Here is a 13,494-nt window from a genome sequence, read left to right as displayed (position 1 = left end):
CCCGGTAGCCTGGCGGGGCAGGGCAGGGCGAGGCTGCGGAGGGAGGCCCAGCCCCGACCCGGCGCCTGTTTGCCCCACCGGCGGCGACCCAGCGCCCGGGGGCTGCCGAGGCGGGGAGCCGAGAGCGAACGGGCGCGGGAGGTAGCGGAGCCCAGCGGAGGCTGCGAGCCCAGCGCGCCCCTGCCCGGCCCGGCCCGACGCGCGCCCCCTCCCCTCACTTCCCCCTCGCCGCGCCTCCTCCCCTCGCCTCTTCTCGCCTCCTCTCCTCTCCTCCGCCCGGCGCTGCTCCCGCCTGCGCCCGGGCCGCCGAACCCAGCCCGGCCAGGGCCCCCGGCTTCGCGCGCTCTCGGCTGGGCCCGGCGAGGACTGGGTCCCCGCGGCTGACACCGCCCCTCCTCGGGGACCCGGCGGATTCCGGACCTTTCGGAACGTGAACTGAGCCGTTGGAGCGATCTCGCCCAGGGCCGACCGCGGAGCTGGGCTGAGCGGACCTTCGCGGCCGCTCCGGACGCCGCGGGTGCCGGGGCGCGGACGTTCTGGGTCCCGGCTAAGCGCGTCCCGGGCGCCCGGCGGTGCCTGCTCACTCCAGGCTGGGTAGGGCAGGGCAGACCCCGGCGGAGCCCGGATCCGGGCAATCTGGACTGGACAGAGCGAATCCCGGACAGTGCAGAGCCCGGGGAATGCCGGGCGTGGGCTGAGGGGATCCCGGCGCCCTCCCAGCCCTCCGACTTTGGCTCACGCGCTGGGACCGGCCCGGCGTCTCCTCGGCCTCCCCGCGCCCCGGTCACCTGTGGCCTCAGAGCCCCGAATCCGCCGGACCCTCGCTCATTCCCGACCCCGAGCCTGGAGAGGCTTGAGAAAGATTTTTACTGGCCCCTTCCCTGGAGCGCGAGGCCCCGCCCCCCCCTCACCGCCCAGATGTCTCCGGTCACGGCTCGGAGGACCTCCCTGAGGCCAGGAGCCGAAGGGTCCAGAGAGAGAAGCCCGCCCTAGGGAGCCTTGGGGGCCCCCCAACCCCGTCTTGGGGCTTGGCCCCCGACGCTGCTTGGAGGGAAGGCCGGTGCCCCCACCCTCGGTGAGTCCAGGAGTGGGGGTTCTCAGGGAAGGCGGGGCTGGGGGAGGGAGGGTCCGCTGGGAACGAGGGCACCCTGGGGGCGCTAGGAGGGAGGATGGGTGACTAGAGAGGCCCTCTGGTGAACCAGCCTGGGCAGGCCTGGCTGGGGGGATGGAGGGGTGCGGGAGCTACGGCCAGGGTGCCCCGTAGCAGGCTGAGGACTTCTGCTTCTAAAGCAGGGGCTCCCTCCCTTTCCCTCTAGAGGAGGGGCTGTGCTGTAAACCATCTGCCTCCACCACCCCTCCCCACAAAGAAAAAAAAAAAATCTCCAGCGAGGAAGGGTGCAGGCTGGCGAGAGGAGGGAGGCAGCGGCATTGCCGGCTGGTGCTGCAGCCTGGGAGGGCTGACGCCAGGCTCACTCTCTCCGCAGGGGGCTGCCCTCTTCCAATCCAGCTCCCTCCCCAGAGCTGCCCATATCCGGAGCCCCTTCCACATCTGGAAGACCCTGGCCACCATCCCTCTGCAGGTGTCTGTTGCATCCAGAGACCTCTGCCTTTGCAACTGCCTAGGAGTTGTGAGGGGATCCCTGCTGCCTACCCCCATCCCAAGGGCATCTCTTACCCTTAGTCCCTGCAGAGTCATCCCCCTGCCTCTGTGTTCAAGCTCAGGCAGAGATCAGCTCTGCATACCCACAGGCACTTCAAGACCTGGAGGCCACTCCTGGGATCCAAGGCCCCTCCCCCTGCCCTCCCGTGTCCTCACCTTGACCCCCTCTGCCAGACTCTGTCTCCCTCTGGGTGTCCCACTCCCCACCCAGAGGCAGAGGAGGCGGGGTGGCAGGGGGCAGGGGCTGGTTGAGGGCCGCCCAGGGCCAGGGTGGGCTGGGGGGCCGTTAAGATGTGGAGCTCTGCCCAGCCGTGGGGGGCTCCGTGGAGGCAGACGCAGCCTGTGCCCAGCTGGGGGGAGTATGGGCAGGCCTGCGGCCACGTGGTAAACGATGAACATTCGGGGCGCCCCGGACCTCGGGCAGCCCAGTGACGACCCCAGCAGTGGTGGTGAGCGGGAGCGGATTCGACAGCGCATGAAGATGGTCATCGGGCAGCTTGAGGGCATCCTTCGCGAGCTCAAGGAGGTGGCCAAGGAGCTGAGGGAGGTAAGTGAGGGATGAGCAGCCACCAGACAGACCCTAAGCCGGCCTTCCCGGGCTTGGCACAAAAATGTACTCACAAATATGTTGGAGTGTGCAAAGCTGTGTGCACATGTGTCACTCTACTGGGGACCTTCTTTCTCGTTGCTCTCCTTTCCCCAAATCTGCTTTGCTAAAAGTCTCATCAGACCCCGAGGCTGGAGGGGCCTTGGTGTTGTAGAGGTTGCTTGAGCAGCATGTCAGTGGGCCTGGAGCTCTGGGTTAGCACCAAGGGCTGCCAAGATGGCCAGTAAGGACTGAATCCCGCGGCAGCTTCTTAGTGGAAGACACCCTTCTGGGACCCAAGCTGACCCTTGACCCTACCATCTGTCTCCCAGACTCTGACCTGGTCACAAGGGGCCCTGAGAGAGTGTGGATGGTTCTGCTGAGGTGATTCCCACTGCTTGAGGCCCAGCTCAAAGCATATCCCCAGAAATCACACAGATACTGAGAAACCTTGATCTTGGAAAAATTTAAGCCGCCTATGTCCTCTTTGTCCTGGGGTAAGAATGGGTCTGGGGGTGCTGTAGTGGATAACAGAGTTCCTTGCATATTGTGGCAGGGGCAGGAATCTTCCCTAAGGGGATGCGTGTCTCCATCCCACCGTTCTAAATATTTTTGCCAAGGCTGAAAAACCACTGAGAAATGCTGGGATGTGTGTGTCCCTCTCTGTCTTTCTAAGTGGAGCCGGGTTTAATTACTGCTTCTCACATCACTGGGGTAATGAGGTACACATGTCCTCAGCCCTGCCCCCTGGGCTGCGTTCGAGTCCAAAATGCATGACCAGCGTTCTGAGCTGCTAGCCTGAATTTGCCCGCTGGGTGCCATTATACCAGCCAGGTGGGCTTTAGGCAAATTTCAACTCCTTGTAACGAGGGCCTCTGCAGAGGCAGCAGGGAGAGTGATTGAGCTGGAGTTATGGGCTCAAGCTCTCCATGACTAGCTGTGCAGGAAGGATAGGGGCTCTAGGAAGGCTGAAGAGGTGGGGTGATGGTAGGTACCAACTCCAGGCTGACAGAGTGGCATTGCAGCCTGGCCTGAGAGCCGAGGAGGAGGGGCTGTTTGAAGGGCACTGTGTTCAGAATGGAGTAGGGAGTGGGCATAGAGATGCCAGGACAGGAGCTGTCCAGGGTCAGCCTCGTGGAGCCTGCCAGGAAATCCCATCTCAGAAGATGGGAATGACTGTTGCTTTGGGCAGACTGAGGTGGTGGTGCTTCTGCCCATGGACTGGGCTGGCCATAGTCTGGGTTGCACATCTTTGGACAGTACAATTTGGAGATCAAATGCCAGATGCTCCTGCGCAACCCTTCCTCCTCCAACCTCTTGGGTCCAAGGCACCACAGTTTCCCGCCTGCCCCCACCTTATTTTAAATCAGGGCCATAGGAACTGTCCAGTCTCAGTCTTGGCCAGGGACATGAGACCTATGCCCTGGCAGGTACCCACAAAGAGCCAGGATTGACTCTAAACCTGGGAGTCAACTTTGATACAACTCCCAGCCTTTTCCCAGTTGGGCATCTTCCAGGCATCTGTGTTCCCTCTCCCCCCAGCATAGCCACCCAGAGCTTGAAGGGATCTCATAGAACAACCCTGTCCATTTACTATTGAAGAAACTGAGGCCCAGAGAGCAACAGGGGCTTGTCCAAGGTCACACAGCCTACCAGTGGCAGAAGTGAGCCTAGAACTCGGGTTCCTGATGCCTTTTCTGGGGTTTCAGCAGGTGAGCAACTGGGCGATCTCTTTGCATTTTGACAGGAGCCTTCCAGAGATGATCCCTTATGCTCATCTGTGATGCAATAGCTCTAGAATTTATTTGCAGATCTTTTAGATGCCCTCTCCTTCCCTTTCACACTCACCCACTCCCATGTCTCCAATAGCAGAGCTCCAGGTTCATAGGCTACGCAGCCCAGAGGCCTAAGCCAGGACAGAGAAAAATGAGTCCCCTCCCCCCACACACCCTGTAGGCCATGTGCCTCCACCCAAGACTTTGGCAGGTTGCTACGGCAACCAGAGCCTACCCCGTATGCCACTGCCTGCCCGCTGCCAATGGCACCCAGCTGAGGGAGTGGGTAAGCCTCAGAACTCTCTCATCCCCCAGGCAGGGTCTAGACACAGGGTGACAGGCAGAGGGGAGTGTGGAGGAAGGCAGGTGAAGCTCTGGGAGGCCCAAGCAGAAGAAGAGATGCCATCACTGTATTCCTGTGAGATGGGATTTGCCAGAGATGGGGTTACCAAGGGGGGTGCCACACCCTGGTTTGGTGAAAAGGGTTGGAACCTCCCTGCTCTCTGGAACCTGTGGTCTTGGCTCTTGGTTCTCCAAGGGAGCTGTAAAGCTGAATCTGCCTGGCTCTCCTCAGTCTCTTTGTGTAACATTTTTTTTTATCAGGGGCATGGGTAGGCTCAAGGTTGAGAGGCATTCACTTGTTCCCTCACCTCACCCCATGACCTGGGCAGCACCATCTTAGAACCCACCAGCTGGGTTCTTGTCTCAGGCCAAGCACTTAGAAGTAGAGATGAGAATCATGTACAAGACTGTTGTGGATGGGGGGCTGCACAGATGCTTGGTGAAAGAACAAGGCCAGCGGAGCGGAAGGGCTCAGCTTTATTCCCCTCGGCCATCTTCCTCCTCTGCCTGCTGCTCCCCTTCCCCAGCCCCCTGATGCCACTGATTGTGGCAGACCCTCCTCATCCTCTCGAGCATATGGCCTGAAATTCACTGAAAGATGAGCCACACCAAAGCACTTCCTCCCCAGGTCCCTCAGCCTCAGTTTGCTCATCTCTGAAATTGGGATGTGGTGATTTGCAGTGCACGGTGACCTTACAAGGATTTATTAGGGGCTTGGCATGCAGTGCGGGGGGTCAACACCTTCTCACACTCCTAGAGGAGTTGGAGTTCCCTCTCCCACACCTCCCTTGCCCTCACAAACCCCTGCTATAGCTCTGCCACTGGCTCCCTGGGCAATGAGCAAGTTCTGTCTCATTGGTGGGGAAAGTCTTTTAAAGGATCAAGTGAGGTGAGGACCGTAAAAGTGCTTTGAAAGCTAAAATTGTGCTGCAGAGGGATATGATGGTCAATCATTAATTAGCCCTTATCTCTCCCAGGCTCCCCAATACTCCAGGATGCTGGGCCAGTCCCAGCAGGCTCTTTAAGCTCCTCAAAGTTCTGTAGATCTTAAGTTAGAGATGCAGAACCGCTCAGGGACTATGAGCATGGGCTCTGCAGTTAGATGCCTGTAGTTCACATTTGAACTCCACCCTCTCCCTAGCTGTGTGAACTTGCAAAAGTTACTTTACCTCTCTGTGCTTCTGTTTTCCCATCGGCAAAAATGGGGAGACTACATTTTAGGCATCCTCCCCTACCCCTGCCCCAGGGTGGTTGTGAGAATTAAATGAGACATATATAAAGCACTTAGCACAATGAGAGGCACAAAGCTCACTCCATATCTGTTAGATGTTTTTAATGAATTATTCTAGCACTGGCCTGCTCCTCAGCTCCACGTACGGCCTTGTTTTCTGGAATCACATCAGTTTCTTAGCCATGACCAGGGAGTTCAGGACCACATCCTGGCCCTTAGTTTCTCCTGTAGCCGGCAGTCTCACTCCCTGCCAGTGGGGAAAGCGGATAGAGAGTGACAGGGATGGGGGCAGGAAGGGGGTCTCCAATAAGGTGGCCTTTGAACAGAGACCCCACAGAAGTGAGGATACAAGTCACATGGCTATCTAGGGGAAGAGCATTCCAGGCTGAGGGTGCAGCCAGTGCCAAGGTTTCAGGGAGGAAATGTGCTTGGCATATTCAGGTTCAGTAAGGAAGCCGGAGCAGCTGGAGGGCAGTGAACAAGGAGAAGAGCAGAGGAAAGGTCAAAGAGGGAGCAGGGAGTCAGATTCCATTGAGCCATGCACAGCATGGCACGGAATTTGGATTCGTTCTCAGTGAGAATCCCACACACTCTCCAGGAATCTGCTGGTCATGTTTCTGGGTGGGAATCTGCCTCCCCACTGCTCCTCTGTTACCCACCCACCAGAAGCTCCCAAGGGCAGGGTTAAGGGCCCTCGTCCTTAGCCCCCAGGTATTAAGCTTATCTTGAGCAGGTACTTGGCTTCCTCGTCCTTGGTTTTCCCCTCCCCGAGGTGTCACTCAACATGGGGGCCCAATAGTGATCCTTGCATTAATACCACCAGTGTCGCCCACATCATCAGTGACTCTTAGGTGGGATATAACTTAAGGGCATAGTTGCCCACTTTGGCCCAAACACCTTAGGAGGATGGAGAGGTTGGCACAACCTTTCCCCACCCTGGGGTGGCAGTGGAGGATCCCCCCACTGGATTTGCCTAGGAAGCAGGCATCCTGGCATTCTGTTACCTGGCCATTCCATTGTGCAGTCCCATCGGCAAGGGGCTTTGTCTGAAGGTGGCAGGGAAAGCCACAGGCCATGCAAGTGTGAGATAAATGTGGCCCAGCCAGGAAGCAGCTGGAGCAGGAGAGGCTGGGGACCACGGAGCTGTGCCAAAGTGGGTCAGCTCCATTACCCGCAGCTCAGCAAGAATTGCGCGGATTTTTTTCTTATTATTTTTGTTCACGCCTTCCTTTCCTCCCTTTTCCCTTTGCCTTCTCCTCCTCCAGACAGATTTACCGAAGCTCCCTGGCCAATTAGGCCAAATTGCAGGATGAGAGCCATGAATCATGGTCAGCTCCCTGACCCTCCAACTCCACAGCCCCCCCAGGAAGATAATAACGTAATCACAGAATTAAAAAATAATCAGTGGTCATAAATAATGCAGAATCCCCAGTTATGTAACCAACTGCCTTGGGGAGCTGGGAGAGAGGGAAGGAGGTGCAGCTTGTCAGGGGAGGTGAGGTAGGGCAGGTTGGGGGGTGTGGTGGGAGATCCAGGGGTACAGGATGCTGGTTCTGGGACTACAGGTCCTCAGTCCTAGCTCTAGGGCCTTAAGGAACACAGCAAAGCTTCCACTGGAGAGGGGGCTCAGCCAGGGCTGGAGAGAGGGTTGGGGTCTGGCAATATGGAATTGTCCAGGACTATAGAACTCTTCCTCAGAAAACAAGCCCCTAGCAGTTTTTTGTTTGTTTGTTTGTTTGTTTGTTTTGAGACGGAGTCTCGCTCTGTCACCCAGTCTGGAGTGCAGTAGTGGCGCCATCTCGGCTCACTGCAAGCCCCGCCTCCTGGGCTCACGCCATTCTCCTGCCTCAGCCTCCCAAGCAGTTTTTATTAAGCCATCTGTCTCAACTCATCACTCATCCAATGGCTGTGTTTGCAAAAAGTGCCAATCCCTGTGCCAAGCTGGGGATGTAGCAGTGAGCAAAGAGACCTCGTCCTGCTCCTCATGGGGTTTACTGTCTAGTGGGGAGACAGATATCAACCACATTATAACATATAGGTGCAAAATTGTAGCAGTGTTAAATATTGGGTAACATTTTAGGGAGAGGTGCAGGGTGCTTTGAGAGCCTTCCATAGGGAACCTGACCTCCTCTGGGGATCAGGGAAGGCTTCCTTCTCGAAGTGATGACGGAGTGAGTAGGAAAGGAGGGAGGGCGCATCAGGTGAGGCCCAGAGGCAGAAGTGAGCTCGATGGAGTGTGTAGGGGTGGTGAGGAGGCAGGCCTGGCAGGGTGGAGGCTGCTTGCTGGAGAGGAAAGGGGGTGGGTAGGGAGTTATGTTTGGGAGGCTTAGGAGTTTAGGGAGCACGGAAGGGCTAGAAGCAGAGGGGTAACGTGGTCCTGTTGGCTGATGGGAAAGTTCCCGAGGTGCAGCATGGAGCAAGAGCTGGGAGGAAGCTGCTATCAGTGGGAAGACTAGATGGGTGCAGTTCTTCAGTGAGGGGTGCTAAGGCTGTGACCAGGACAGAGGTTGGGGACACCCCTGGCACGAGGCCTGCAGGTTCTGTCATAGCCCTCAGTCCTGCCTTTGCTCTCTCTCTAGGGCTCCCTCTTGGTCTCTTCAGAGCAAGTCATTCTTGGTCTTAAGGTGCAATGCCCAGGAGTCAAGACTCGCCCTCTGGTCCCAGCTCAGTTGCTTCCAGTCTCTGAGCCTCATTGTCCCCCTCAGCAAACACATTGAGACAGGTAGATTCAACAGTGCCTGCAGTCCCTTCTGGCTTGGAGGTTGCCTGATTTTGTGATTTTATGGTTCCATTTCTTTCTCCACTCTCTCTCTCTCTCCCCCTCTCTTTCCTTCTGTGTATATAATTATTTCCATGCACTCCAAGACAATCCCAAATTACATGTAGGCAAAATGATTATTAAACCTCAGGGAAAAATCACAGATTTCAAGACATCCAAAGCAGAGAGAAAGACTAGGGCCTGCTCCACACCTGCTCTCACCATTGGCCCAGGAAACAAGGCACCAGGGAAGGGCAGCAGGGATTGTGGACTGACCCAGGTCCCCCCCACAGAGAAGCTGCGTACCCTCGGGTACATGGCTTCCCTTTCACATCCTCACTATGTCATTCATCAAGTGGTGTGACCTGTCTCACCTAATAGATTGGGCCAGATTTGCCTGTGGGCCTCATAGCCAGTTGGCTTTTAGAACCTCTTCTGGTTCTGTTCTTTCTGGAGACAGCCCTACTTTGGGCAAAATAGGTATTGTCCATGTGCTAGGTTTTAAAAGGCCCAATGTTCTGCCATAGGCACTGGAACTTCCCATTATTCTGCCATAGGCACTGGAACTTCTGCCACAGACACTGGACCCACATCAAAGGGTCATTCCTTTGGTGCAGAACTAATTCCCACTGCTCTTGGGCCTGGTGCTGGGGCATGATCACATGTTAGCCCCCAACGGTGCATTGTGGATATTGGTAGTCTGCCTTGTTCTATATGCTGTCTAAAGTGCATTAAGTCATTAAATCCTCACGACAGCCCTATCAAGTAGGTATTACTAGAATTCTCCTTTGATGATGAGACTTAGGCACAGAGACGTTGAGTAACTTGACCAAGGTCACACAGCTGGTAAGCAGTGAAGCCAGGGTTGGATCCCACGTCTGGCTCCAGAGCCTAGGTTCTTAAGTGTTTAAGTATCTTGACTCTGTGATGTAAAACACATTCATATCTGTTAAATTTTCTTTTTCTTTTGAGACAGAGTCTCTCTCTGTCACCAGGCTGAAGTGCAGTGGCACTATCTCAGCTCACTGCAATCTCCGCATCCTGGGTTCAAGCGATTCCCTGGCCTCGGCCTTCTGAGTAGCTGGGACTACAAACGCACACCACCACGCCCGCCTAATTTTTTTTTTTTAGTAGAGACGGGGTTTCACCATGTTGGCCAGGATGGTCTCGATCTCCTGACCTCGTGATCTGCCTGCCTCAGCCTCCCGAAGTGCTGGGATTACAGGCATGAGCCAGTGCACCCAGCCCACATCTTGAATTTTCATCACCCTGGGTGAGGAGGGGAGTGTTACTTCCTTTTACAGGACAGGAAATCAAGCCCCAGAAAGGGATAATCATCTGCCTAAGGTCTCTCAGCCAAGAGGTGGCAGACGTGGGACTTGGGAATGCAGGCCTCCCTCTTTCTCTTTCCTCCATCCCCCCAGGTTGGAACCAGAGAGGGGTATACTAATAAAGAAGAGGAAGGGCTTCTTGGGTTGGGGGAGTGTTCCAGCCTAAAGGCTTGTGTACGTGTACCCTGCCACGTGTACCCTGGATCTTCCCTGCTGTTGGACCTGAGGCCCAGTGGTGCTCATCCTCACTAAGCATCAGGAGACCCAGCTTCTGGGCCCAGCCTGGCCTCAGCTGACCCTGCGAGGTCACAGCCAAGTCATGCAACTCCAATTCCTAATGGCATTCTGCCCCGCCTTCAGGCAGCAAACTCCACAGCTCTGGCTTGATCAGGGGAGTCTCATTTGAGGGCATAGCTGCCCCAGAGGTGATGGGGCCTCTCCTGAGGCCATCAATGCCTTGAGTTGCTGGTCTTCACCCAGCTTAAATCTCCCAGTGCCCTAAGCTAGTGGTTTTCAAAGCATGTCTCTGGACCAGCAGCAGCAGCACCTGGAGGTATGTTAGGTAGGCACCTTCTCCAGCACCACCCCAGACCTGCAGAACCAGAAACTCTGGGAGTGAGCTGAGGGACACTCAAGTCTGAGGACCCCTACCCTAGGCCAGCAGTCCCACCAGCTCTCAGATGGAGCTTGGGTTGAGCAAGGGCTTCTGGGAGATAGGAGTTTCTCTGAGGTTCCTTTGGTGCAGGAAGGCATCATCCTGGGAGAAGCACAAGAAGAGGTGGCCTGATTGGAGGGTAGGGCCCTATCCCCACCGCCTGCCCAAGCCCAGCAGTCACAGCAGCATTTCACGATTGTGTGCAGTTTTGCAGGGGGCCACGGAGGGAGATTCTCAGCTTTCCAGGGACTAGCGCCCAAGACTCCTCATCTGTAAACACAGGAAATAATGATCTCATGGGTGGAGGTGAGCACTCGAAAGTATGGTGCATCGTAGGTGCTCAAAGATGGGAGATGGTGTCATTTTCATCCCCAGTGCTTCTCAGAGCCCTTTTGCTGCCCTTCTCACTGTTATTCATGCAGCTCTCATAAGGTTGGCTGGGATTGTCATGCTCACTTGGTGGTCTGGGATTGTCACACCCACTTGGCGGTGAATGAGGTTGAGGTCCAGAGAGGTTCTGTGACCTGCCAGAAGACACACAGAACAATGTCAAAGCTAAGTCTGGAATCCAGATGTCCCGATTCCTCCAGCTCTTCTGGAGGCCTCATCCCACTCCTGTCCTGGGCAATGGCTGAGGGGGCCATCCCTAGGCATCAGCACCCGAGCAGCTTCTCAGAGTCATTCCTATAAACAGAGTCCTAGAATCTCAGACGTGGAAGGAACCTTGGAAGTAAACTAGTTCACCCACCCTCTCTGCATACAGACTGAGCAACTGAGACCTAGAGAGGGAAAATGGTTGACCAGGTCTCCTGCATCCAGCCCCTGACTCCTGACCAAGTAGTCTTCCCACTGGCCCAAACCACTCTGGCCATCACTTTTGTCCTTGCTTTCCTCTCACTTTGGGGCACTCACTACCCCCACTCCTTGCCAAATACCTAGCTCATCCCTGGACAGCAGCAGTCCTCAGCAAATGTTTATTGAATTAAGGACTTACTGAGTTAATTAATTAATTGCCTGCTCTGACCCCAGGTGAAGGGCACTGGAGAGGTGCTGGGGACTGGATTTTGACCTGGATAACTCACTGTGGATCTCTTGGTCTCCGTCACTCTGACTCTTGGCCTCTCTGCTTTGTTTTCATTGTTTTTCTGTTTTGTTTTTGGTTGGAATCTTCTCTTGCTCTGTCCCGTCCCTGTGTCTCTGACTGAATCTCCCTCTTTCCCCCACTGTCTTCCTCCCTGATTTATGTGCTGACAGTGGCCACCCAGGAAAGGGAGTGTCCCAAGGCAGAGCGCCTGTATAGAAGCTGAGGGCTTCACTTTATGCGAGGCAGGCCGGGGTGGAGTGACCTCCACAGCTGAGCTGCCCCCTGAGTGCATTGAACAAGCAGCTCTGGGCCCAGAATAGATAGCTTCTTTATTGCTTATCAAATAATGCTTGCTTTATTCCTTCTCTCAACAAGCCAGGATTGATCTCCACTTGTCAGTGGGCAGGGAACGGGAAGGAATGAGGAGGCTCCCGGAGATGGAGATGGGGGTGGGGTGACCCCGCCGGTGCTGTACACCCGGTGTTCTTGCCCTGATGGATGGTGGAGACCCAGGGGCGACAGTCACCGGCCAGCTGCAAGGACTGGTCCAGGATGCTTTAGAAAGCCCACACAGGGTCTTCCTTGTGATCACTCACATCATTTCCTCTCTGAGGGTGCATGGGCTGCTCAGCTCTTTGTGGAATGCGCTTGCTGGAGGCCCTCAGCCCCTCTGAAATGGTCCCCTCTCAAACTAAGGAAGATTCATCCCTGATCACCAGGGCTGCCCCCAGAGCAGCTGCTGTGTTTGAGAGACGGGTGAGTGCATGGATGGTGTGCAGGGCTGGAAAGCAGTTCCCTCTCCCCGAGGGCACTGAACAAGCTCTGTCCAGTCTGATCTGATTTGGGCCCTCCACAGGGCAAAGCAACCTATGACCTCCAGGCCGGTCACCGTCCTGCAGGCTCTCCCCTGTCCGGTATGCTCACCAGCCAGGGGTTCTACAGGGACGGGACAGAAACACACTCACACCTGGCTGATGCAGGGACCCACCTGGCCCCTCTCATCTCCTCTCCCCTTTCCTGGTCAGGTGGTGAGCCAGATCGATAAGCTAACCTCGGACTTCGACTTTGAACTGGAGCCGGACGACTGGACCACGGCCACTGTGAGCAGCACCTCTAGCAGTGACAAGGCGGGCGTGGGTGGCCCCTTTGACCTGGGCCACCTGGACTTCATGACAGCCGATATCCTCTCAGACAGCTGGGAGTTCTGCTCCTTCCTGGACGTCTCTACCCCCTCGGACTCCGTGGACGGTCCTGAGTCGACTCGGCCAGGGGCTGGCCCTGACTACCGCCTCATGAATGGTGGCACGCCCATCCCCAATGGGCCACGAGTGGAGACCCCAGACTCCTCCAGCGAGGAGGCCTTCGGTGCTGGCCCCGCAGTGAAGAGCCAGCTGCCCCAGCGGACCCCAGGGACGCGAGAGAGGGTGCGGTTCAGTGACAAAGTGCTCTACCACGCTCTGTGCTGTGACGATGAGGAGGGGGATGGCGAGCAGGAGGCGGAGGAGGAGGAGGTGGGCTTGCCCCCGGAGCCTGCCCATACAGAGGCCCACGCAGGCCTCCACAAGCCCTCCCCAGCCCCCTACAAGTCACGGCGCTCTCCACTGACCAGCCGCCGCTCAGGCTCTACCTTGGCCCCTGAACAGACTCGAAGGGTCACGAGGAACAGCAGCACCCAGACAGTGTCAGACAAGAGCACACAGACGGTGCTGCCTTATACAGCCACTAGACAGAAAGCCAGGGGGAAAAACTAGGGGCTGGGGAGGGGGCCAGGGCGGTGGGCACATAGAGCTATAAATATATATATATATATTTAAACAAATGAAGTCATAATAAAATTTAAAAATGCTAAGGATCCGGCCCCACAGGCCCCAAAGCTTTCACAGAGCTCCTCTTAGACACGAAGATGCCCACTGGCCTCCTAGGTCCCAGGAGGTGTGGGCAGGAGTGCCCTTCCTCCCTTCTAATTGCGGGACTCCTGAAGGGAGTGTCTGAAAATATGTAAATCTTATGGGAGGTCTGATCCTCCTCTTGCTAGCCCCTGAACTCTGTGGTGAAGTCTGGCTGCTGGCCAG

The 13,494-nt window shown here is 56.3% G+C and overlaps 1 protein-coding gene across 1 annotated transcript; it reads left to right on the top strand.

The window, feature by feature from the left end:
• Positions 1-1,706: 1,706 nt before the first annotated feature.
• Positions 1,707-13,271, top strand: INSYN1 (inhibitory synaptic factor 1). The gene is made up of 2 exons (XM_023193102.1): positions 1,707-2,207; positions 12,448-13,271. Exons 1-2 carry the CDS (start codon positions 2,052-2,054, stop codon positions 13,171-13,173), a joined length of 882 nt encoding a protein of 293 aa, XP_023048870.1. The 5' UTR covers positions 1,707-2,051; the 3' UTR covers positions 13,174-13,271.
• Positions 13,272-13,494: the final 223 nt, after the last annotated feature.

This window comes from Piliocolobus tephrosceles, chromosome 6, assembly GCF_002776525.5.
Source record: "Piliocolobus tephrosceles isolate RC106 chromosome 6, ASM277652v3, whole genome shotgun sequence".
NCBI classification, from domain to species: domain Eukaryota; kingdom Metazoa; phylum Chordata; class Mammalia; order Primates; family Cercopithecidae; genus Piliocolobus; species Piliocolobus tephrosceles.
Note: the sequence above shows the minus strand (reverse complement) of the source record. Positions and strands in the feature narration are given on the sequence as shown.